This window comes from Eptesicus fuscus, chromosome 13 (genome assembly GCF_027574615.1).
Source record: "Eptesicus fuscus isolate TK198812 chromosome 13, DD_ASM_mEF_20220401, whole genome shotgun sequence".
NCBI classification, from domain to species: Eukaryota; Metazoa; Chordata; class Mammalia; order Chiroptera; family Vespertilionidae; genus Eptesicus; species Eptesicus fuscus.
Genome location: NC_072485.1, coordinates 1,815,472 through 1,839,018, shown reverse-complemented (window position 1 = coordinate 1,839,018; position 23,547 = coordinate 1,815,472). Strand labels below are relative to the sequence as shown.

Sequence of the window (23,547 nt, the reverse complement as noted above, 5' to 3'; positions counted from 1 at the left end):
AGGGCGCTTGCACTGCCTTCCGGCTCCGGGCGGCTGCCCCAAGAAGTGCCTGCTTGTCCGGGAATTCTGGGTTCTCCTCGAAGACTCTCGCCCTTTCGTGCCCACTCTCCTCTGTGGCTGAAGAAGCTACATTTACCAGCTGGATTCCGGAAGGGCCGGGGGACATCTAAATATCGTGGGCCGGCGCGAGGAGGACGGCCTGACCTTGGACGCGGAGCGGGGTCCTTCGGCGGGTCCTTGCGAGGGTGACTTTCAGCCGGCGGTTCGGGCCGCAGTGTCTCTCCCGGCGCCATGGCCCAGTTTGTCCGGAACCTCGCGGAGAAGGCCCCCGCGCTGGTGAACGGTGAGCGCAGCGGAGCCTGCCCTGGGGTCGGAATGTGGGGAGCGTGGCTCTGTGGGGACATCTGGGAAAGGGGGGCCCGGTGTGTGCAAGGACAGAAAGGGCCTCGTCAGCTTGTCCGCTTCACGTCTGCAGAAGTTCTTCAGGCCTCGTGAGTTTTTGAACGTTGACTTTGCTTTCTGTACTGGCCAGATTCTGAGAGGATTATTTAAATATATATTTTTAGTGATTTCAGAGAGAGAGAGGCATCAATGATGAGAGGCTCATTGGCTGCTTCCTGCACGCCCCCCACTGGGGGTCGAACCTGCAACCCTGGCATGTGCCCTGACCGGGAATGACCTCCTGGTTCATAGGTCAGTGCTCAACCACTGAGCCACGCCAGATTCTGGGAGGATTTTTAGGTGGAATTGGATTTCAGGGACGAATATCCCTGCCCCAGTAAGCATAAAAATGGGTTGTAAACTAGTCTTATTCCTGTAGTTTAGCATCCATGGGTGTTTCCGTTTGAAAAAGCTGCAGCGTTACCGGTAGGTCAGTGTATGTCACAGCCACCCCGAGTGGTCACAGCCCGGGCAGTGGTCTGCTCTGTCCGTCAGCGTTTCAGTCGTGTGCTGGGCAGCAAGCTGTTCATTATTCCCCAAGTGAGGGAACGCTTTCTCACGGGATGGAGGTATCCAGTAAGGGCTGAAGCGCAGATCTCTCAGTAGCGTTCGCTCACATTTGATTATGAAATGTGAATAGACTTTTTAAAATACACTGTTATTGGTATTTTCTACTTATTCTCTCTTGCCTTTCCTCCATCGGCAGACAATGAGTGATTGAAGGCCTTACAGTGGCGGTACTATAAATAACTATTCTCACCAAAACCGGTTTGGCTCAGTGGATAGAGCGTCGGCCTGTAGACTGAAGGGTCCCAGGTTCGATTCCGGTCAAGGGCATGTACCTTGGTTGCGAGCACATCCCCAGTAGGGGGTGTGCAAGAGGCAGCTGATCGATGTTTCTCTCTCATCGATGTTTCTAACTCTCCCTCTCTCTTCCTCTCTGTAAAAAATCAATAAAATATATTTTAAAAAATAAAATAAATAACTATTCTCTCCTACAGTCTACTAGTTTACACATTTTCCCAAAGAACTTAGGTTTGCAACTTTACTGACATCATCAAGATATCTGTATGACAAAGCTCTACAATTTTACATAAGTAAAAATAGAAGGAATAAGGGCTTCATTCTTTGGACTTCGAATGATATGAGGCAAGATTTTTAAGTTTCAAGTGGCTTTCAGATCATTTAGATTGTGTGTATTGGTGAATTTTAATAAAATACAAAATTAAAGGTAATACAAAAATAACTTTATCATGAAATAGGTAAATTCTTTCCTCTATTATTGTGAATAATTGGAAGATAATGATGGTTATTCTTGCAAAAGTAAGAAAGGAGAAGTCAACTGGGGTCAGAATGTGAAAGTGGAAATATATTTTGCTTTATAATGTAACTCAGCTTATTAAATGTGAATGTTAAATGTCTAATTAAAATTACTGTATCTTTAATTCCCTTGGAGGACAAAGAATCTTACAAATAAGTAATGTTAGCATTAAATTTCCCCACAAAGTTCAGAGTATCTTTTTTTTCTTTTTTACTAAACTTGATACTTTATTTGGATTTCACCCTTTTCTTTTTTAAATATATTTTTATTGATTTCAGAGAGGAAGGGAGAGAAAGAAATAGCAACATCAATGAGAGAAAATCATAGAATCAGCTGCCTCCTGCACACCGCACACTGGGCATTGAGCCCACAACCCGAGCATGTGCCCTTGGCAGGAATCAAACCCGGGACCCTCCATTCCACAGGCCAACGCTCTATCCACTGAGCCAAACCAGCTAGGGCCAGAAGTATGTTCTTCACGTTGTGCTCAGATTGTTGCAACTTTGACCATTGAGAACTCTTCAGTCTGGCACCTCTGTCCTTCTGACTGCCCCCTTTATTTCCTGGTACTACAAGATGCTTCAGGTTCATCTTTTATTTTCCCTGCCCCAGCCTTAGAATCAGCCATTTCTCCAAGGAGTCCCTAGTTCCTTTTTATTGGACAATGGTTTTTTGAAACTAAAAGCTAGGCACTGGATATATTCCTTGCTGTTAAATTATATCATTGTTCTAGGCCCTCTTAGTGAACAAGGGTATGTGTGTACACACTAAACCTTGTGTATACATGCATATATACAACTAGAGGCCCGGTGCAGCAATTCGTGCACAAGTAGAGTCCCTAGGCCTGGTCAGTGATCAGCGCTGATCTGTGGGCCAACAGGCAGGCAGGGTGATCGGGGGACTCTCACTGGCACCCGCCTTGGCTGGCAGCCTGGCACCGCCCACTCGCGGGCTCTGACCCAGGGAGTGGGGTGGGAGAGACAGCTTCTGCGTTGAGCATCTGCTCTCTGGTGATCAGTGCGCATCATAGCAACCAGTTGTTCCACCATTCGGTTGATTTGCATGTTAGGGTTTTATTATATAGGATTGTTTCTATATATATATATATTAAACATAAATTCATATGAATGGCCCTAACCGGATTGACTCAGTGGATAGAGCATCAGCCTGCGGACTCAAGGGTCCCAGGTTCGATTCCAGTCAAGGGCATGTACCTTGGTTGCAGGCACATACCCAGTAGGGAGGTGTGCAGGAGGCAGCTGATCGATGTTTCTCTCTCATGGATGTTTCTAACTCTCTATCCCTCTTCCTTCCTCTCTGTAAAAAATCAATAAAATATATTTTTTTTAATTCCTATGAATGTCTCCAACTCTAATCCAGAACATGGGATTTGTTCTTGCTTTGTTTTCCTAGCTGTAACTTTTCTCCTAAAGAACAATGTTTGTGTACAGTGTACTGATTTTTTTTAAGGTGAAATTGAAGATTAGATTTTAAAGAGTTACACAGACTTTGTACTTTTTTTAAAGATATTTTTATTGATTTTTAAAGAGAGAGGAAGGGAGAGGGAGAGAAAGAAACAATCAGCTGCTTCCCTCACACCCCCTACTGGGGATGTGCGCTGACTGGGAATCAAACCAGCCACAGGATGGTGCCCAACCAACTGTGCCACACTGGTCAGGGCAGACTGTACTTTTGATAGCCCCATCTTCAGGCATTTATCATTCTACTTAGAACTATCTCTTAGAACTTTGTGTCTACTTAAAACTCCCATTATCCTGGCTGGTAGCTCAGTTGTTTGGAGCATCGTCCCAACGCACCAAGGTTGCAGGTTTCATCACGGTCAGGGCACATGCAGGAATCAACCAATGAATGCACAAATAAGTGGAACAACAAATCGATGTTTACTCTCTCTCCCTCCCTCCCTTTCTCCCTATCTCCTTCTCTCCCTCTCTCCATAAAATCAATTTTAAAAAATATTTGCCCAGCCGAAACCGGTTTGGCTCAGTGGATAGAGCGTCGGCCCGCGGACTCAAGGGTCCCAGGTTTGATTCCGGTGAAGGGCATGTACCTTGTTTGCGGGCACATCCCCAGTAGGGGGTGTGCAAGAGGCAGCTGATCGATGTTTCTAATTCTCTATCCCTCTCTCTTCCTCTCGGTAAAAAATCAATGAAATATATTTTTTAAAAAAACAAACATTTGTTTAAAATATATATATATATATATATATATTTGCCCATAGCCTTAAGCACAGAGGATAAAGGAAATAGTAATTCTAAGAGAAGTGAAATATTAAACACAGGCAATTAATAATAGAAAAAGTATTAGAAGCTTTGACTCTATCTTTGAACAATAGACACTTTGTGGATGTTCATGCATTTGTGCTTTTATTACATTTGTCTTGTAATTTTTTTTTTTTAAATAAAATGCCTTCCTCTTGATGAAATCACTACCATAGTCTTACATCTACACACTGGTTGTTAAAAATCTTCTTTTCCTGAAATAGTAAATACTTTGAGGAATTGGTAATAGATTTGACTTTTGGCTGCTCTTAACAATACATGTAGGTTTTATTTCTATTATTTGTGATATTTTGAAGGAGGATCAACAGTGCTTTTGTTAAAGAAAGATTTAATCCAGCACATATTGATAAGGATACCAAAAATGGATGCTAATGGACAATTCCATCTGGATTTGTGGCCAGTATTGTGACAAGTTTTAATCTTATTCTGAAGGATGCCGTTCTGCATAGCTCCTTTCCTCCTCAACTGTACCTCTTCCCTCCAAATTTTCTGATCTCTCTACCAAGAAAGTGTTACATTGCTTCTGTTTTCTTGTTTTTTAGTCCAACTTCTAATAACTTTACATATAACTAGATTTGCCATCCTATATAATAAAAGGCAAATATGTAAATTGTCCCTTCAACTGGGAGTTCGACCAGGGGGTGGGGCTGGTCAGCCAACTGCCCGCGGCCCTGCCCCCAATCTGCTCCCCCATCCCCACCCCAATCGGGGGCGGGGTTGGCTGGCCAACCTCCCACGTCCCCTCCCCACCTATGCACAAATTTGTGCACCAGGCCTCTGGTTCACAAATAAATAAAGGAACAGTGCCCTGACCGGTTTGGCTCAGTGGATAGAGCGTCGACCTGCGGACTGAAGGGTCCCAGGTTCGATTCCGGTCAAGGGCATGTACCTTGGTTGCAGGCACATCCCCAGTGGGGGATGTGCAGGAGGCAGCTGATTGATGGTTCTCTCTCATCGATGTTTCTAACTCTATTACTCTCCCTTCCTCTCTGTAAAAAATCAATAAAATATATTTACATAAATAAATAAAGTAACAGTACTCACTGCCCACTGGTGAAGTCTGGCATAATTGAAGATGCTTATAGTTCCTGCCTGATTGAACTTCCTTGTGACACAGGTGTTCTGCATCTTTAAAAGGCCCTTATTACCGGGGAGCCACTTGGACCTTCACACCGGGCGCACATTTGATGCCAGCAGTGAATGGGTGTGATGCGTGAATAAATGTGTGTCCAGCCCACACATCTTCTTTTGGTCTCTGGTGAATTCATCCTGTTTTGTTTTGTTTTCCAGCTGCTGTGACTTACTCGAAACCTCGATTGGCCACGTTTTGGCACTATGCCAAGGTTGAGCTGATTCCTCCAACCCCTGCTGAGATCCCTACAGCTATTCAGAGCTTCAAAAAAATAGTCCGGAGTGCTCAAACTGGTAGCTTCAAACAGCTCACCGTTAAGGTAACGATGTCCTAACTGAAACCGTCTGGCCTGGCTAGGTGGCTCAGTTGGTTGGCGTGTCATCCAGTATACAAAGAGGTGCGGGTTCCATCTTCAGTTGGGGTGCAGACAGGAGGCAGCCAATTGCTATTTCTCTCTCTAAATCAATTTTTTTTTTAAATATCCTCAGGTGAGGGTTAATTAATTAATTAACTAATAGCATATGCATAAAGAAAAAGTCTTTCCTTGGGATTTTTCTGATTGTTTTGATTAATAAATGTATTTCCCAGTAAGGCTGAAACTAACATAATGAGAGATGATCTCTTGACTGCTGATTGATTGGGCTGTTCTATATCTTTTCTATTGCTATAACAAAGAAGTGACTGTTTTTACTGGGCAACATTTTTCTCTTCCAATTTTGGTTAGTACACTAAAATAGAATGGCTTACTTTGCTCATTCTGTACTTTTTTTCATCTGTAGTCAGAACTATCTTCAATTTGGTCAAAAGATCTCTTAGAATATAACACAATCAGGTAGCTAACATTCATATGAAGGATAAAAATATCAAAACCTAACAAGCATATAATATGTTATAAAGAATTATTGAATTGTGTGAAGATAAAATCTAAAAATTGTAAGATTTTGGAACCTGTATTTTATTTTTTATTTTTTTAGTATATTTTATTTCAGAGAGGAAGGGGAGAGGGAGAGAGAGACAGAAACATCAATGATGACAAAGAATCATTGATTGGCTGCCTCCTGCATGCCCCACACTGGGGATCGAACCCACAACCCAGGTCGGGGAATTGAACCGTGACCTCCCAGTTCATAGACGGACACTCAACCACTGAGCTAGGCCAGCCAGGCTGGAACTTGTATTTTATGTTTGCTTGCATGATTGAAGCGTAGGATAAAAAACCCTAAATAACTAAATTATTGCTGACTTAAGAAACTACATCCTGAAAAATATGGTTATTTTTTTTCAGGAAATTTCCAGTATTTCTGGTCTAATTTGAAGGGGAAGGGTATTTTTTTCAATTAGAATTTCAAGATCCATATTTGCACTTACATGTAATAGTGCTTTCTGGAACTATCTATTTACCTTTTCTCTTCAAGGCAGTAAAACATTGATTTGTGAAACTGAATAATTACTAAATACAAGAGTTAAGGCAAATAATAAGTAAATGAAAATGATGTCTAAAGAAGAACAGTCTTTTATCTTTCAACAGATTTTTCTCTATCAGAAATGTCTATTCAGAGACTTGCCTTCTTCCTATAGCCATCCTTTCATATGAATGCCCTGTCTTAATGTGTCAGCTATTTCCAGGATGTGGGTTGTTTTAGCGCTCATAAAGTGTCTCATAAACTAATAATGAAAGTGTTAAGTCAGTTCAGATCTTTAAAGGCTGCTTTGAAAGAATTTATAAGCTCTGAACTACTTACCTTACATAACTGAGTGTAGGGGTTCTCAGCAGTTGAACAAAGTTAACATCAGTAATTCTTGACTTTGACTAAAACTGCTGTCTAATTTTATGTCATCCTTATATTCTCTGTCACTTAATCCTATAAAATAATAGTTTTAAATATGTAACAAAAAGATGTACAGTAAAGTTTATGCTTCCCTTTTTTCCCCCCCCAGGAAGCTCTGCTGAATGGGTTGGTGGCCACTGAGGTGTGTATGTGGTTTTATGTCGGCGAGATCATCGGCAAGCGCAGCATCATTGGCTATAATGTTTAAAAACCAATCTTTAACATCTGAGGTGTTGTGTTTTTTTTGTTTGTTTGTTTATTATTTGAATATTCTTGTACCGTGAGTGATCAGAACGGTATTTGAATAAAAAGAGATATGTCAAAATCAATGCTTTCTGTATCCAACATGCATGGAGAGGTCATAATTTCTCTTGATATTTGGTTGGATTGTCTTTTGCTTTAATAATTAATATAGCTCTAAATACATGTCTTTGCTTACCCTGAAATATGGAAAGCATCTAAGTGAGTATACCAACCTGGTACATAATATTTATGAGGATAACATTTTTATTTGAAGGTGGGAAATATGACATTTTATTTCCAGAAAAGTTGAAGGAAAAGCCTTAAGAAAATGAGAACTTGCTGCAGTAGGAAAAATAGTACTAAGTTGTATTAGAGTTAAATCAGTTAAAGAATAAAATTTGGATGGTTTCTCTTTGCTGAAGTCAAAGAAAGGCCTTTTGACAACCCCTATGTCTGAAATATTGGGGTATTTGGTGGGTTTGTTTGGTTTTTTTATAACATCTTTAACACCAAGATTAGTTATCAGTCTATCATCTTAAACCATAGTATTGAGGATATAGGAGAGACTTAATCATTCATTGGCTTATTGGGGGGTCTTTGAATGGCTCACTGGTACTTTCTCAATCCATTGTAACTCCTGCAGCCCCTGCAAAACATGCAGTACTAGCTGCTGATAACCAAAGATGATTGCACATTGGAAAGCATCTTGCTCACAATGTAGTATTCATCCCTTACTAGTATTAATGTTTATCTTGTCAATCCCAAATTTCCCACTACAATTAGAACACTGATGCTTTAGCTTTATAAGTGACTAGAGGCCCGGTGCACGAATTCGTGCACGGTTGGGGTCCTTAGGCCTGGCTGGCAATCAAGATCTAGGGGGGTGGCGGGACTGGCCGGCCAGCCAGCCACAGGGAGGAACCATGGGAGGTTGGCCAGCCAGTTGCGGGGCGGGAGGGAGGGGAAGACCTGGGGGAGGAGCTGCAGGAGGTTGACCAGCCAAGGGAGGGGCCTCAGGAGGTTGGCTGTGGGAGCACACTGTCCACCAGGGGGCAGCTCCTACATTGAGCTTCTGAACCCCCAGGTGGTCAGTGTGTGTCATATCAACTGGTCCTAACAGTCACTTAGGCTTTTTGTAAACAGTGTCCATAGAGATCGCTGCTCTGCTGGGATGTGAAGCAATGTCTAACGCTGCTTCTGCAATAGACACAGGTGGTCAAAATTGAAACTACCTCTTCTCAAAAGGCATTCCATAACTTTTTTTTATCCTCACCTGAGGATATTTTTTCCATTGACTTTTTTTTTTTAACTTGATTTTAGAGTGAGAGGAAGAGAGAGGGATAGAGAGATAGAAACATCGATGAGAAGGGAACATTGGTCTGCTGCCTCCTGCACACCTCTACTGGGGATCAAGCCCATATCCGGGCATGTGTCCTTACTGGGAATCAAACCCATGACCTCTTGGTTCATGCCTGGGTCTACACTCAACCACTGAGCCACACTGGCCAGCCTCCATTGATTTTGAGAGTGGAAGAGAGTCACATTGGTGTAAGAGAGACATGTCAGTTGGAGATCTCTGACCAGGGATCAAACCTGCAACCTAGGTATGTGCCCTGACTGAAAATCAAACCTGTGACCTTTTGGTATATGGGATGATGCTCCAACCAACTGAGCCACACTGGCCAGAGCACATTCAATAACTTAAACATGCATAGCAGAAGATATTTACTACCGTAATGGTGATCTTTATGAATTTCTCTATTTCATGCAGTATTAAAATTAACTAAAATTGATTTTATATGTAACTAGTGGCCCAGTGCATGGATTCATGTACATTGAAAGGAAATTAATTAGAAGAAATACTTTAATATCACTATTTGCCCTTTATAATAGAAGTGTCAACCAAATTCACAATCAACAATGAGGTTGAAACACGCGTGCAATTGGCGCCAGCAAGAGCTTTATATGTATCGCATGTCAGCGTCTATTTTTAAATTGCCAGTACGTGTCCTATGTACCAGCCGGTTGGTCACTTAGCCTTTTATAGAGATGTAATTTTTTTATATATATATTTTTTATTGAGCCCTAACCGGTTTGGCTCAGTGGATAGAGCGTCGGCCTGCAGACTCAAGGGTCCCAGGTTTGATTTTGGTCAAGGGCATGTACCTTGGTTGCAGGCACATCCCCAGTAAGAGGTGTGCAGGAGACAGCTGATGATGTTTGTTGTTTTTTTAATTTATTGATTTTTTTTTACAGAGAGGAAGTAAGAGGGTGAGAGAGTCAGAATCATTGATTAGAGAGAAACATCAATCAGCTGCCTCCTGCACACCCCCAACTGGGGATGTGCCCGCAACCAAGGTACATGCCCTTGACCAGAATCGAACCTGGGACCCTTGAGTCCTCAGGCCGACGCTCTATCCACTGAGCCAACCCGGTCAGGGCTGATCGATGTTTCTAACTATCCCTCTCTGATTTCAGAGAGGAAGGGAGAGAGAGAGAAACATCACTGAAGGCGGAGAATCATTAATTGGCTGCCTTCTGCCCGCCCCCAGTGAGGATCAAGCCCACAACCTGGGCATGTGCCCTTGACCGAAATCAAACCTGGGACCTTTCAGTCTGCAGGCCGACGCTCTATCCACTGGACCAAACCTGTTAGGGCTGTGGGGTTTTTTTAAACCACATGGTCACCCAGAAAGTTTTCAGAATTAACATTTACTACTCACTTCACTGTTGGCTTCCTCCTCCTTTGCCCTAACAGCACTCCTCTGATGTACGGTGGCTAATCCTGCATGTACAGAATTTTCATAGGTTAAGATGGCAGTGGGCTCCTCCAAGTGGCCACTTCACCGCCTGTTACTTTTGGGCTTCCTAAACCCCAAGGGTACTGTCTTCTAGTGGAGGCCTGAAGTCTGTCTCACTGAACTGGTGTGTGCCAAGAGTTCACTGCAACAGCTCAGGCCTCAGAAATGTAAGTGGTGGAGGCATTCGTGACCAAGACTGTATTTAACTTTCACAAGAGTCGTCAGCTGGGACGTGATTAAGTGTGCAATTAGTCACATGACATGCTGTCATAAGGCAAGTGGGAGGCCGTGCTTGAAAGAGGCTAACCCAGACTTGAGAAGGGTGCTCAAGAGCTGTCAAAAGACCTGATGATGGAAGAGCCCAGGAAAGGGAGTAGCCAAGAAGCATGGCACCGGCAGGCCCAGCAGCCTGTGCGGAAGTCTGCACATGGAGGTTCTGAAAGAAGGCGAGCATGCTGAGTGCCAGGTACAGAAGAGAGTAAGACCAGAGCCAGGTCGTGACGTACATATGCCATATTAAAGAGTGGATTTTAAAATAAGGACAGTGACCGGAAAGCCATTGGAGGACTGAAAGCACAATCCCTACCTGTTTCTGTCCTCTTCACAGCAACTGGCGATTTCAATATAGGTAACAAGCTGGATAGAAACCTGCTTGGGGTACATGAAGGAATGCATGTGGCCTGCCTTTTCCTCACTGTGTAGAAACACTCCGTAGTAGACATCATGAGAGAGTGTAGTTGCTTAAGTTCAAGCCAGTTAGACAAGTAGTCACTATGGTCCAAAGGTATAATTCCATGGAAATCACTATAGAAAAATAAATTTTTAAACAATTTTTCAATAGTGAAGCCTTTTCTGTTTATTTCTTTATTGTTAATCCTCACCCGTTTTTTTCCATTGATTTTGAGAGAGTGGAAGGAAGGGAGAGAGAGCAACATTGATGTGAGAGAGACATCGATCAGCAAAGCCTTTTTATGAGGTTTTCATTTTTAAGGCCACATTGAATGTGAAACTGTCCACATTGCAAGCTTAATCTTGTGCACCTCAGCATTCTCCTTGGATATGTTTCCACTCATTTCTTTTACGCCTGAGTATTCCTTCTGCCGTGGTTTCTAAGGATAGCTCATACTATTTACTTGGTTAATCCTCACCTGAGGATATTCTTTCCTTTGATTTTTCAGAGATAGTGGAAGGGAGGCAGAGAAAGAAACATCGATGTGAGAGAGGCACATGGATGGGTTGCCTCCCACATGCAACCCAATAGGATCAGGGATGTGACCAGGAATTGAACCTGCAACCCTTTGGTGCACAGGCCTACACTCTAACCACTTAACCATACTGGCCAGGGCAATACTATTTACTTTTTTTTTTTTTTTAAATATATTTTATTGATTTTTCACAGAGAGGAAGGTAGAGGGATAGAGAGCTAGAAACATCTATGAGAGAGAACCATCGACCAGCTGCCTCCTGCACACCCCCCACTGGGGATGTGCCCGCAACCAATGTACATGCCCTTGACCAGAATCGAACCCAGGACCCCTCAGTCCACAGACCGATGCTCTATCCGCTGAGCCAAACTGGTTTCGGCTACTTTTTTAATATTTCAATTTGATTAACACTTTACCTTTTCAAAGCACTTGCACTGACTCATTTAGCCTTCAGACGTCCTCTGAAGCTTGAGGACTAGATGACAGACCCATTTAACAAGTTAGGAAACAAGCACAGAAACATGATTTAACTAGGAATCCGCGAGTTTTAAGCGCTGGAACCACTAAAGGCCAATTGATGGTCCCATGTTGTAGTTCCCCTGACTTTACTCCTGAGCACCCTTTACACTTGCTACTTGATATTTTCACAGTTCACTCTGTATATTCTCAGTCCTGTCTTGCCCTACTATCAAGCCAGTTAAGCTTTATTGTCCCATCAGATGTCAGCTTACCTAATCTAATGTAAAGTGATATCTAGCTTTGTAGGACTTAATATTTCCTAATAGCAAAATATAAATTGCTACAGTTGTGATCATTCTTGAGATGAATAAAGTTGCAATTCCCGCAGAGATTCCCTTAACAGATATTTACACTAGACCTGCTCACCAAATAAAAGACCCTGATACTAATAAAATACTGACCTGCAAGGCCTCGACAATCTGCCTTTGGTGTTGCCTTAATCTCTTTTGCTTCCAACCACACAGCTAACCACTCCATAAAAATTCCCAGGTTAACTCGTCTTTTGGTTATAGAGTGGGCAAAAGTAGGTTTACAGTTGTGAGTATACAAAATAGCTTACTGTATTATTAATTACTGTCTTATTTATTGTGTTATTTGTTTTATTATTAGTTTCATTATTTCGTATCCTTACTTATGATTTATCCTTCAAGTAATGATGGCTGGTAATTTACTTACTTTGCCCATCCCTATATATCCTCTGTCCCTGATTGTTGGCAGTTTTCTACCAACCACTCTATTTCTTGATAATTTTTTTTCTCCTGGCTCATTGCAAATCTAAATTGCTATCTTAATTCTTGGCAATTTCAACATACATATGGGTCAGTGGATTTCAAAATATGGTCCCTAGACTGCAGCAGCAGCAGCAGCACTAGAAATAAAAGCAATCACATTCTACCTAGAAACTCTGGTGGTGGCATCTGGCAACCTGTTTTGATTAGTTTTTCATGTAATGCTGATTAATACTAAGGATTAAGAAACATTGACATAAATGACCCAATAGACTAGCTTCTCAGTTCCCTTAAAAAGTCCAATGATGCCCTAGCTGGCTTGGGGTCGGTCTGCGGAATGAAGGGTCCCGGGTTTAATTCTGGTCAAGGGCACATGCCCAAGTTGCTGGCTCAATCCCCAGAGGGGCGTGCAGGAGGCAGCCAATCAATGATTCTCTCTCATCATTGATATTTCTATTTCTCCCTTCCTCTCTGAAATCAATTTAAAATATATATTTTTTAAAGTTAGTAATAATGTCCCATCTTCCTTGAGCATTCATTCCCATATCATCACCAATCATTAATCACTCTGGAGTCTGCCATGCATCCCTTTATCTGACCACCTATTATCTTTCCAGCCTGTTGCCTCTGATATGGGAACCACATCAATTTGGAGTCATCATGACCATTCATAAGCTGATACTACCATCTCCTTCACCACCTGGATGTCCTCTTTTCCTTCCTTAGCCAACTTATTTGTATACCATGATCAATCATGACCACTCTCCAATACACCCTCAACTTCTTTGCCTCTCACTCACTGTTGTACTCATTTGCCAAAACTATATCCTTGGAAGGCCACCCGTGAGGAGCAAGGGGTCCCAGCCCCACACCAGACCCCCAGCCCAGGGTCCCAAAGCTGGGAAGAAAAGTCCCCACTACAGACTATAAAGATCAGTGGGGATTGCGGCTGGGGGACACAGAGGCTTCTGGAGACCCAGGTGTCCCTCTTAAAGGGCCAGTGCATGAACTTACTTGGACTCCCAGCAACAGGTAGCTTTGGGGAACCCAGACACTTATGGGGAGGAATTGGATTGTCTGGCATTGGGGCAGAAACTCAGGGTCAGCTTTCTCCCAGATGGGGGTGCTCACAGGGGTCATTGTTCCTGTGCTGGGACATACCTTGTCACAGGGCTTTATATGAGTCTCCATCAGACTGGAGAACACTATTTGCTCCACCCTGGGGATTCCCTGAGGCCCCTTCCCTTCCAATTTGCAGCCCCACACAAGCTATTTGCAGCAGCGTTTCCATATAAATGTACTGTCCTGGCTCAGGCTTTAGACTTTGCTAAAATATCTCAAACAATCTGCAGCTGGTGATAACATGCCCTAAACCTATCAATAAAAAGCCCAAGACCATGCTCAGGTGACTGGGGAGGCTGAGCCCCTGGGCCCTACATGACACCTGCTACACAAGGCCACTCTACCAACTCCAGAAAACATAGCAGCTCTACCTAATACATAGAAACAAACACAGGGAAGCAGCCAAAATGTGGAGACAAAGAAACATGTCACAAATGAAAGAAATGGAAGCAAGCAAACTACTGGATACAGAGTTCAAAACCATGGTTATAAGGTTACTCAAGGATCTTCATGAAAGCTTCAAGGGACTTAGTGAGACTTTCAAGGATCTTAGTGAGATTGTCAAAGACATGATAAAGGACCAGTCAGAAATTAAGCATACACTAATGGAAATAAAGAATAATTTATAGGGATTTAACAGTAGAGTAGAGGGTGCCTGGAATCAAATCAATAATTTGGAACATGAGGAAGCAAAAAACATACAAACAGAAGAGCAAAAAGAATCCAAAAATATGAAGATAGTGTAAGGAGCCTCTGGGACAACTTCAGGTGCACCAACATTCACATTATGGGAGTGACGGAGGAGAGAGAAAGCAAGATATTGAAAACCTATTTGAAGAAATAATGACAGAAAACTTCCCCTACCTGGTGAAAAAATAGACTTACAAGTCCAGGAAGCAAAAGGAACCCAAAGAGGCCCACACCAAGACACAGCATAATTAAAATGCCAAGGGTTAAAGACAAAGAGAATCTTAAAAGCAACAAGAGAAAAGCAGTTGGTTACCTACAAGGGAGTGCCCATATGACTGTCAGCTGATTTCTCAGCAGAAACTATGCAGGCCATAGGGAGTGGCAAGAAATATTCAAAGTGATGAATAGCAAGAACCTACAACCAAGATTACTCAGCAAAGCTCAATTCTCATTTAGAATTGAGGGTCAGATAAAGAGTTTCACAGACAAGAAAAAGCTAAAGGAATTCATTACCACCAAACTAGTATTACATGAAATATTGAAGGGTATTCTTTGAGAAAAAGAAGGAGATGAGGAAGTACAACAAAGAGGAAGAAGAAGAAATAAAAAATATGAATAATAAAATGGCAACAAATACATATCTATCAAAAATGGAATCTAAAAATCAAAATAAATGAACAAGAAACCTAATAAACAAAATAAAGTGGTAAATAAAATAAGAATCAAATGCATGGATTAGACTGACAAATCTCAGAGGGAAGAGATTAATCAAAGATCTTACCCATGGACACAGACAGTAGGCTGGTGAAGGCTGGGGCGGAGCGGGAACTGGGTGGAGAGGGGCAATGAGGGGGAAATAGGAGGACACCTGTAATACTCTTAACAATGAAGATTTTTTTAAAAACTGCATCCTTGGCTACCTGCTCTGCACTTGCACCCATGTAACTGAATGTAGCAGAAGAAAACTATCATAGTGGCTCATCTCACTTTATATTCATGATCAGGACCTCAAGAAAGCACTTAAGACCTAGCCAGGTTGCTCAATAGATAGGTCTGTGGGCCGCTAAAGGGTCCCGGATTCAATTCTGGTCCAGGGCACATGCCTGGGTTGCGAGTTCGATCCCCAGTAGGGGGCATGCAGGAGGCAGCCAATCGATGATTCTCTGTCATCATTGGTATTTCTATCTCTCTCTCCCTTTCCCTTCATCTCTGAAATCAATAAAGAACTCTAAGGAAAAAAAGCACTTAATATCACCTGACAATCATCCTATATTTCTTTGAGCCATGATTATTTCTGTCAATAGATGACTTGCTTTTTCTTAACTAAGAAAATTGAAGCAATTGGAGAACTTCATTGACTCCCACCACATCATCGACCCACTACCCTCCATGTATATATAGGGTGGCCCCAAAAAATGTATGCACACTTGACTCAGACATCAGACCCAACGAGTCACCACATTACCGTATGTTCGAAATCACCGCTGTATATTCCTTCCCGTGCACTGGGTCAAAATTGCGCCCTTTAAGCACAGTTGCAACTGCGCCCCCATCGCCTTTCCATCAAGTCAAGCCCACTGTTGGCTGAAAATAGTGACTGAGCTTTTTTCTGGTTTGCTAAGGGGAGGCGGGAAGCGTTGTTTTTTACCAACTCTGGGTGTAGAAGGGTCACTGGAGCGGCAGTGCAAGGATCTCACCACCACCACATTGAGCAAAAGGGCACAGACCAAGGCCACCAAGGAGCACCCAGTGGGAAACATGCAATGTGTTAACCATGTTTGATCAGTCACAGGTTCAGGAGTTTAACATGATTGATCAGAAGAGAGATGGTTTCATTGACTAGGAAGATTTTCATGATATGCTGGCCTCCATGGGGAAAAATCCAACCGATGAGTATCTAGATGCCATGATGAATGAGGCTCCAGGTCCCATAAATTTCACCATGTTCCTCAAGATGTTTGGTGAGAATTAAACAGCACAGATCCAGAAGATGTCCTCAGAAATGCTTTCACTTGCTTTGATGAAGAAGTGACTGGCACCATTCAGGGAAATTGCCTGAGAACGGCTGACAGCAGTGGGAAGGGGGTTTAGGAGGAAGTGGAGGAGCTGTACAGAGAAGCATTTATTGACAAAATGGGAAATTTCAATTACAGGAGCTCACGGGCATCTTTAACATGGAGCAAAAGGCAAAGGTGACTGAAAAGAACTCCAAATGCCAGCCCAATGTTTCTTGTCACCACTTTGGGTATTTCTAAGACTTTCTCTTGGAGTCCATAGCATTTCATAGATTTACATACAGCTTTTGCCTTTCTTTTTTTTAAAGTAAATATATTTTTATTAATTTCAAAGAGGAAGGGAGAGAGATAGAAACATCAATGATGAGAGAGAATCATTGGTTGGCTGTTTCCTGCATGCCCCACACTGGGGATCGAGCCCGAAACCCGGGCACTTGCCCTTGACTGCAATTGAACCTGAGACCCATTAGTCCACAGGTCAATGATGCTCTATCCACTGAGCCAAACCAGCCAGGGCTACAGCTTTTGCCTTTCTTGTGATATTTATTCTCAGCCATTTTGGGCACATGCATCTCTATAATCAAACTGGAAATGGGACTTTTTGTCATTTTCAGAATAGAAAATAGGGTAATTTAACTTACCAGCAGCCCCCATAACTACAGTCTACACAGCATCAATATATTTTTTCAGAGAAAGTTATTCACTCAATTTTTTCTGAGCCATAATTAAACTTTATGGTTTACACTTCAACAGCTGATAGCTCAATTGTCGTTTCTTTTCAGATTTAACCCATTGGAATTGATAATTATTCAAACTGCATATATATTTTGGGGGGGCACCCTGTAAACTCTACTCTGCATTTACTAGGTTGTTCACGCTCCTTTTCAAAGCCAGTCCCTCCCCTCAATGTCTTTCCCCCCCTTCCCTACATTATCAGCTTTTCCATGAACGTATACACATGCTATTATCTACACCATCTTTTATAAAATCATCTTTTGCAGCAAAATACCTCCGAAGTTACAGTACTTACTCACTGCCTCAGATCCCTGTTCTCTCTTGATCCATTCCAATCAGTGTTCTTGCCTACCACACCACTGAAACTGCTCTTTTTACACATTAAATGCAAGAGGCACTTTATTTGAGCTTTCAACAGTATTTGACTGAGGTGAGTATTTCCTCGTGCTTGATGCACTTTCTGATACACTTGACCTCCAGAGCCTTTCTTTGGCCTTTCTTAGTCCTTATTTTTTGTTCACATTTCCATTTCCTTTCCCAGTTCCCCCTTTTCCTGGCCTTCTGTCTTTGGAATATCCCAAAGGTAAGGCTCAGTACTTCCTCTGGACTCATTTCATTAGTGATCTCATCTAATCTCTTGGGGGGTTGTTTGTTTGTTTGTTTGTTTGTTTTAAATCTTTACTGTTGAAATAACCTTGTGGTTTTACTGATGACTCTCCAATTTATGGCTGTAGTCCATACCTCTCCTCTGAACTCTAGAAATATATCCCACGGCCTATTTGCTATCTCCACCTGGGTCTGGAATAGACATCTCAAACTTAACGTGTCCAAAATGGAACTGATTTTCTTCCACATCCCCGCCCAAAACTTGTTCAACATTTTTCTCCCTCTCCACTGATGGCAACTCCATCCTTCCCATTGCTCAGGCTAAAAACCTTTGGAGTCTAACTTGACTACTATCTCTCATATTCCATATCCATCCATGAAAAAGTCCTATTGGTTCTACCTTCAAAATATATCTAGAATCGGACCATTTCTTCCTGCTAACATCAAGGCACTGGCATCTCTCACTAGGATTGTTAAAATGGCCTCCGACTTCAAGCTTGCCCGTCTACAGTCAGAGTGATGCCATCAAATGTAAGTCAGGTCATGTCACTCCTCTGCTCAGAACCTTTCAATGGCTCCCACCTTGTTCACCGCGGCCTGCAGGGGCCGCCAGACCTGCCTTTCTCTCTGTCTCTGACCTCACTCATCTCCTGCCACTCTTCCCCTCCCTCCATCCTCCACCCCCCCGACCCTGCTGCCTCACTGGTCCGCGTGCTCCTCCTCACGCAACCAGGCAACTCCTGGCTCCTCCGCTCACATGCCCTTCTTTCCCCAAGATATTCCGGGAGCTGGCTGCCTCCCTTCAATTTAGTGTCTTCAATGTGAGCTTCCCCAGCCACCATCAGTATAATCGCAAGAAACCTCTCTCCAAATATTCTTTTCCCTTACCCTGTCTTTTTCCCAAAAAAACTTCAACGTCTCGCACTCTATATTATTTATTGGTTTATTATGTATATTTTAATTGTTTTACTTTGCTAAAATAAATGCAAGTCCCACAAAAGCAGACATTTTTTAAATCTATTTTGTTCACTGATAAATCCCAAGCTCCAACCACATAGAGTTTACTCAATACAGATGTGATGAATAAATTAATGTATCCATCAATGAAGCCATACCTTTGTAAACTCTGCCTTCATCCTGGCCCTTTCTACATGGCACACCTCTGTTCCACTTTCAAAACCAGCTAATAACTTCTGAAAAGTCTTTTCTGATTTCCCCAAACTGCTTCCCCTTGCCCTCCTGTGGGGCCTCTTATAGCACACACCATTGTACACTAGTGATGTGTTTACATGTGTTTACTTCCCTTGCTAAACTGTAAAGGAGATAGAGTATCTAATTCACCTTTGTGATCCTAGCCTATCACCTTATCTCGCTTGCATATTGCAGGTTTTCAACAATGAAACAGAAAACTCTACTTACTGTGCTTGGTACTGGACTAATAAACAGAATTTAGTGGCAGTTGGCCACAGAGGGAGATGCGGGTCTGGGACTCCTTTTCTGAAGTCCTGTAGGTTGAGGCTGCTACAAAGCTGATGCCAACTGAGTCAGCCTCTACCTCTGAAACAGAGATTTTGGTCCCGGGTGGGCAGCCCTTCTCTCCTTCGTAAAGTTCATGCAGGTTGCCTTTGCATCAGGCTGAGGAGGGGAGAGTGAGAGGGTGGGCAGTAGAAGATCCTTCATAGAAGACCTAGCCTGAAATCCCAGAAATTCCTTAGGAATTGATCAACCTAACTCCCTCTTTCTTCACCAAGCCTGGGTTTCAGGATTTAATCCTGAGCAGAGCTGAAAGAAGCCCCTCACTGTAGGTATATAGCACCACACTTTTCCTTATAGGGTTTACCCATGCAATCTTTGGATGGGTTTTTATAAGAATTACGTATTGGACTTCTTGCATAAAGTAAGAAAGGTTTTTAAGCATTCTGGTATTGTCAAATCCAAAAACAATTAAAATACGTTTATGTGGTTTTTAATTATAGCCTACTTGTTAAAATAGCTACTGTTTCTCCTGGCCGGCATGGCTCAGTGGTTGAGCATCAACCTATGAACCAGGAGGTCACTGTTCCATTCCTGGTCAGGGCACATGCCCGGGTTGTGGTCTCCATCCCAAGTGTGGGGTATGCAGGAGGAAGCCTAACAATGAGTCCTCTCATCATTGATGTTTCTATCTCTTTCTCCCTCTCCCCTCCTCTCTGAAATCAATAAAAATATCTTTTTTAAAATAGCTATTTTTTCCCCTAAGGACAGCCAGCGTTTTCACCTTGGTGTCCTCTCACACTGAGTCTCAAGAGAATGGAGAACATAATAGAATGATTGAATAAATATATTTTTGAAGTAACAGTGAATTGTAAGGCAATGGTAGAAAAGTGATTACCAATTTTTAATGATCTTCAGAGGGACCATTAAAAAGAAAGCCATGTTGCCGAAACCGGTTTGGTTCAGTGGATAGAGCGTCGGCCTGCGGACTCAAGGGTCCCAGGTTCGATTCCGGTCAAGGGCATGTACCTTGGTTGCGGGCACATACCCAGTAGGGGGTGTGCAGGAGGCAGCTGATAGATGTTTCTCTCTCATCAATGTTTCTAACTCTGTATCCCTCTCTCTTCCTCTCTGTAAAAAAATCAATAAAATATATTTTTTAAAAAAAGAAAGAAAGAAAGCCATGTAAACCCAGGATTGGTTTTTTAAAAAGGGTGAGGGAAGTAATGTCAGTCAAACAAATATTAAGTCAGGAGTGATATTTTTAAAAAATACATTTTTTTAATTGATTTTGGAGAGGAAGGGAGAAGGAGATAGAAACATCAATGATGAGAGAGGGTGGCGGAGTAACTAGATGATACGCAGATATGCTCCCAAGACCAAACTGGAATTACAACTAAAATACAAAAAATATCCTGAATAATCAACTGAAGACTAGCTGGAGAGAACCCTGATAACCAAGGATGGAAAGTGGAGACCTCATAGAGACTGGTAGGAAGGGTGGAGGCACAAAAGATCTGAGGAGGCTCCCACAGACAACAGCTGAAGTTCTGGAGACTTATCTCAGCTGTGGGGGGTCTGTCACTGAGAACTCTGGGGTCTAATCCCCAAGCTGGGCCCTCCAGAAGAGCGCTCCAGAACTGAGAAAGGTGCCCACATAACATTGGCTGTGAAAAGCAGCAGGGTGCCTGGCCAGCCTGGCTCAGTGGTTGAGCATCAACCTATGAACCAGGAGGTCACAGTTTGATTCCTAGTTGGCACATGCCCAGGTTGTGGGCTCCATCCTCAGTGGGGAACATGCAGAAGGCAGCCGATCAATGATTCTCTCTCATCATTGATGTTTCTCTCTCTCTCCTCCTCTCCCTTCCTCTCTGAAATCAATAAAAACATATTTTTTAAAGTATTTAAAAAAAATAAAAGAAAAACAGCAGGGTTGCTGTCTGCCAGGAAGAGACAGCTTGAAATGCAGGCATCCTCTCAAAGGGCCAATGCACAACATTTCGTGTGCAGCCACTCACCTTGGGTTCCTGCAGAAGGAGGGCAGAATGAACTAGAGCTGTGTGAGCAGAAGTCAGGGTTGGGGACTCTGGGGTTAGAACTCAGAAGGCAGACACCCTGGTTGCCTGTACTGAGTTGTTCCTTCATGCTGAAGAGGTCATTTTTCTCAGGCAGACATTTGCTATCCAGGTAGTTTTTGCCTCAGCGGGAAGGAGAGGGGTGGCGGGGGGGTGGGGGATGGGGAGGACAATTGACCCACCCTGTTGAGTTTCTGAGGCCCATTTCCGAGAATAACAATTAGTCTCCAGGTAGAAGTAATTGCCCCACCCTTTTGGAAAACCTCTCGTCCCACCTGTGGACCACTGCCTAAGGCTACTCAAGACTAAAACCAGAGATTAAAAATGGCAGCAGAGTAAGTGGACGCTGCACAGACATGCTCCCAGGAACAAACTGGAATTACAACTAAAATACAGGAAAACTTTCTGAATAATCAAAGGCAAACTTGCTGGAAAGAACTGTGATAACAGAGGACCTAAAGTGGAGACCGCACAGAGACTGGTAGGAGGGTAAAGGCAAGAAAGGGCTGGCAGGGCTCCCAAAGACAGCAGCTGAAGTTTGGGAGAGATATCTCAGCTGTGGGGGGTTGCCACTGAGAACTCTAGGATCTAATTCCCAAGCTGGGCCTCCCAGCAGAGATCACCAGAAATGAGAAGGGTACCCACATAACATCTGGCTGTGAAAAGCAGTGGGGTTACTGTCTGCCAGGGAGAGACAGCTGGAAATTCAGGTACCCTCTTAAAGGGCCAACTCTCAAAATTCCCTGTGGAGCCACCCAACTTGTGCTCCAGCAGAGGGAGGGCAGAGTGAACTGGAGCTGTGTGAGCAAAAGCCAAATTTGGGAACCTCAGGGGTTAGAGCTCAGAAGGCAGACACCGCTGGTTTCCTGTGCTGAGTCATTCCCTCACACAGCAGAGGACATCTTTCCCATACAGACATTTGCTATACAGAAGGCCCTGCCTGGGGAAAAGACAGCTGACCCACTCTATTGGAAAACACTTTGCCCCACAGTGTGGAGTTCCTAAAACTAACAATTAGCCTCCAGGCAGAAGCAACTGCCCCACCCTGTTGAAAAAAACTCTCACCACACCAGAAGATGATTGAGAGCAATTCAAGTCAGAACCCTATCAGTCTGTAGGAGAGGCAGTCTCTGGAGGCTTTGAGTCTTTGCCTGATCTAATTAGTCAGAAACAGTGTTTAATAGTGTCCTGCTCTAGAGATTGAGAGGCATAACAGATCTACCTAATACATAGTCACAAAACCAAACACGCATCCAAAATGAGGAGATAAAGAAACAACCCCCAAATGAAAGTACAAGAGAATTCTCCAGAAGAAGAGATAAATGAAACAGAGATAAGAAACTTATCTGAAACAGAGTTCACAGTAATGATGGTAAAGATGCTCAACAGATGAGAAAAGATATAGTGACTATGAAAACAGAAATAAAGAATGACATAACAATAATAAAGAACACACTGGAAGAAATACACAGCAGATTAGGAGAAGCTGAGGATCAGATCAGTGAATTAGAAGACAGGATTGAAAGAATCACTCAATCAGAGAACCAAAAAGAAAAAAACAATTAAAAAGCAGGAGGACAGCTTAAGGGACTTGTGAGACAACGTGAAATGTAACAATATTAAAGCAGGTGTGCCAGAAGAGGCAGAAAGAGAGAAAGGCATAGAGAATGTATTTGAAGAAATAACAGCAGAAAACTTCCCGAACCTGGTGAAAGAAAAAGTCACACAAGTTCAGCAGGCACAGAAAACCCCAACCAAGAAGAACCCAAACAGGCCCACACCCCAACACATCATAATTAAATTACCAAAAATTAAAGACAAAGAGAGAATCTTAAAGGCAGCAAGTGAAAAGCAAACTGTTACCTACAAAGGAGCTCCCATAAGACTGACACCCGATTTCTCATCAGAATCTCTACAGGCCAGAAGAAGTGGCATGACATTCTCAAGGTAATGAAAAGCAAAGGTCTGAAACCAAGATTACTATATCCAGCAAGGCTATCATTCAAAATAGATGGGCAAATAAAGAGCTTCACGAACAAAAAAAGGCTAAAGGAGTTCATCACCACTAAGCCAGCATTACAAAAAATGCTAAAGGGACTATTGTAATGAGAAGATGAAACAGAGAGAAACCTAGGCATACAGAATTAAAATGGCATAAATAAGTACTTATCAATAATAACCCTAAATGTAAATGGATTAAATGTTTCAATCAAAAGGCATAGCATAGTTGAATGAATAGAAAAACATGACCCAAATATATACTATCTACAAGAGACCCACCTCAGAACAAAAGATACACATAGGATGAGAGT

The 23,547-nt window shown here is 42.7% G+C and overlaps 1 protein-coding gene and 1 pseudogene across 1 annotated transcript; both read left to right on the top strand.

The window, feature by feature from the left end:
- The first annotated feature begins 7 nt into the window (after positions 1-7).
- Positions 8-7,352, top strand: ATP5MG (ATP synthase membrane subunit g). Its single transcript, XM_008150103.3, has 3 exons — positions 8-343; positions 5,353-5,513; positions 7,133-7,352. Exons 1-3 carry the CDS (start codon positions 292-294, stop codon positions 7,229-7,231), a joined length of 312 nt encoding a protein of 103 aa, XP_008148325.2. The 5' UTR covers positions 8-291; the 3' UTR covers positions 7,232-7,352.
- Positions 7,353-13,523: 6,171 nt separating this feature from the next.
- On the top strand, positions 13,524-16,527 carry LOC114234623 (myosin regulatory light polypeptide 9-like; annotated as a pseudogene).
- Positions 16,528-23,547: the final 7,020 nt, after the last annotated feature.

What these genes read in the sequence shown, in the direction of transcription:
- ATP5MG (XM_008150103.3), top strand. Translation starts at nt 292, where the DNA reads ATGGCCCAGTTTGTCCGGAACCTCGCGGAGAAGGCCCCCGCGCTGGTG. An exon ending in GGCCCCCGCGCTGGTGAACG is followed by an intron (nt 344 to 5,352) that starts GTGAGCGCAGCG and finishes TTTGTTTTCCAG; the next exon opens with CTGCTGTGACTTACTCGAAA. An exon ending in TCAAACAGCTCACCGTTAAG is followed by an intron (nt 5,514 to 7,132) that starts GTAACGATGTCC and finishes TTCCCCCCCCAG; the next exon opens with GAAGCTCTGCTGAATGGGTT.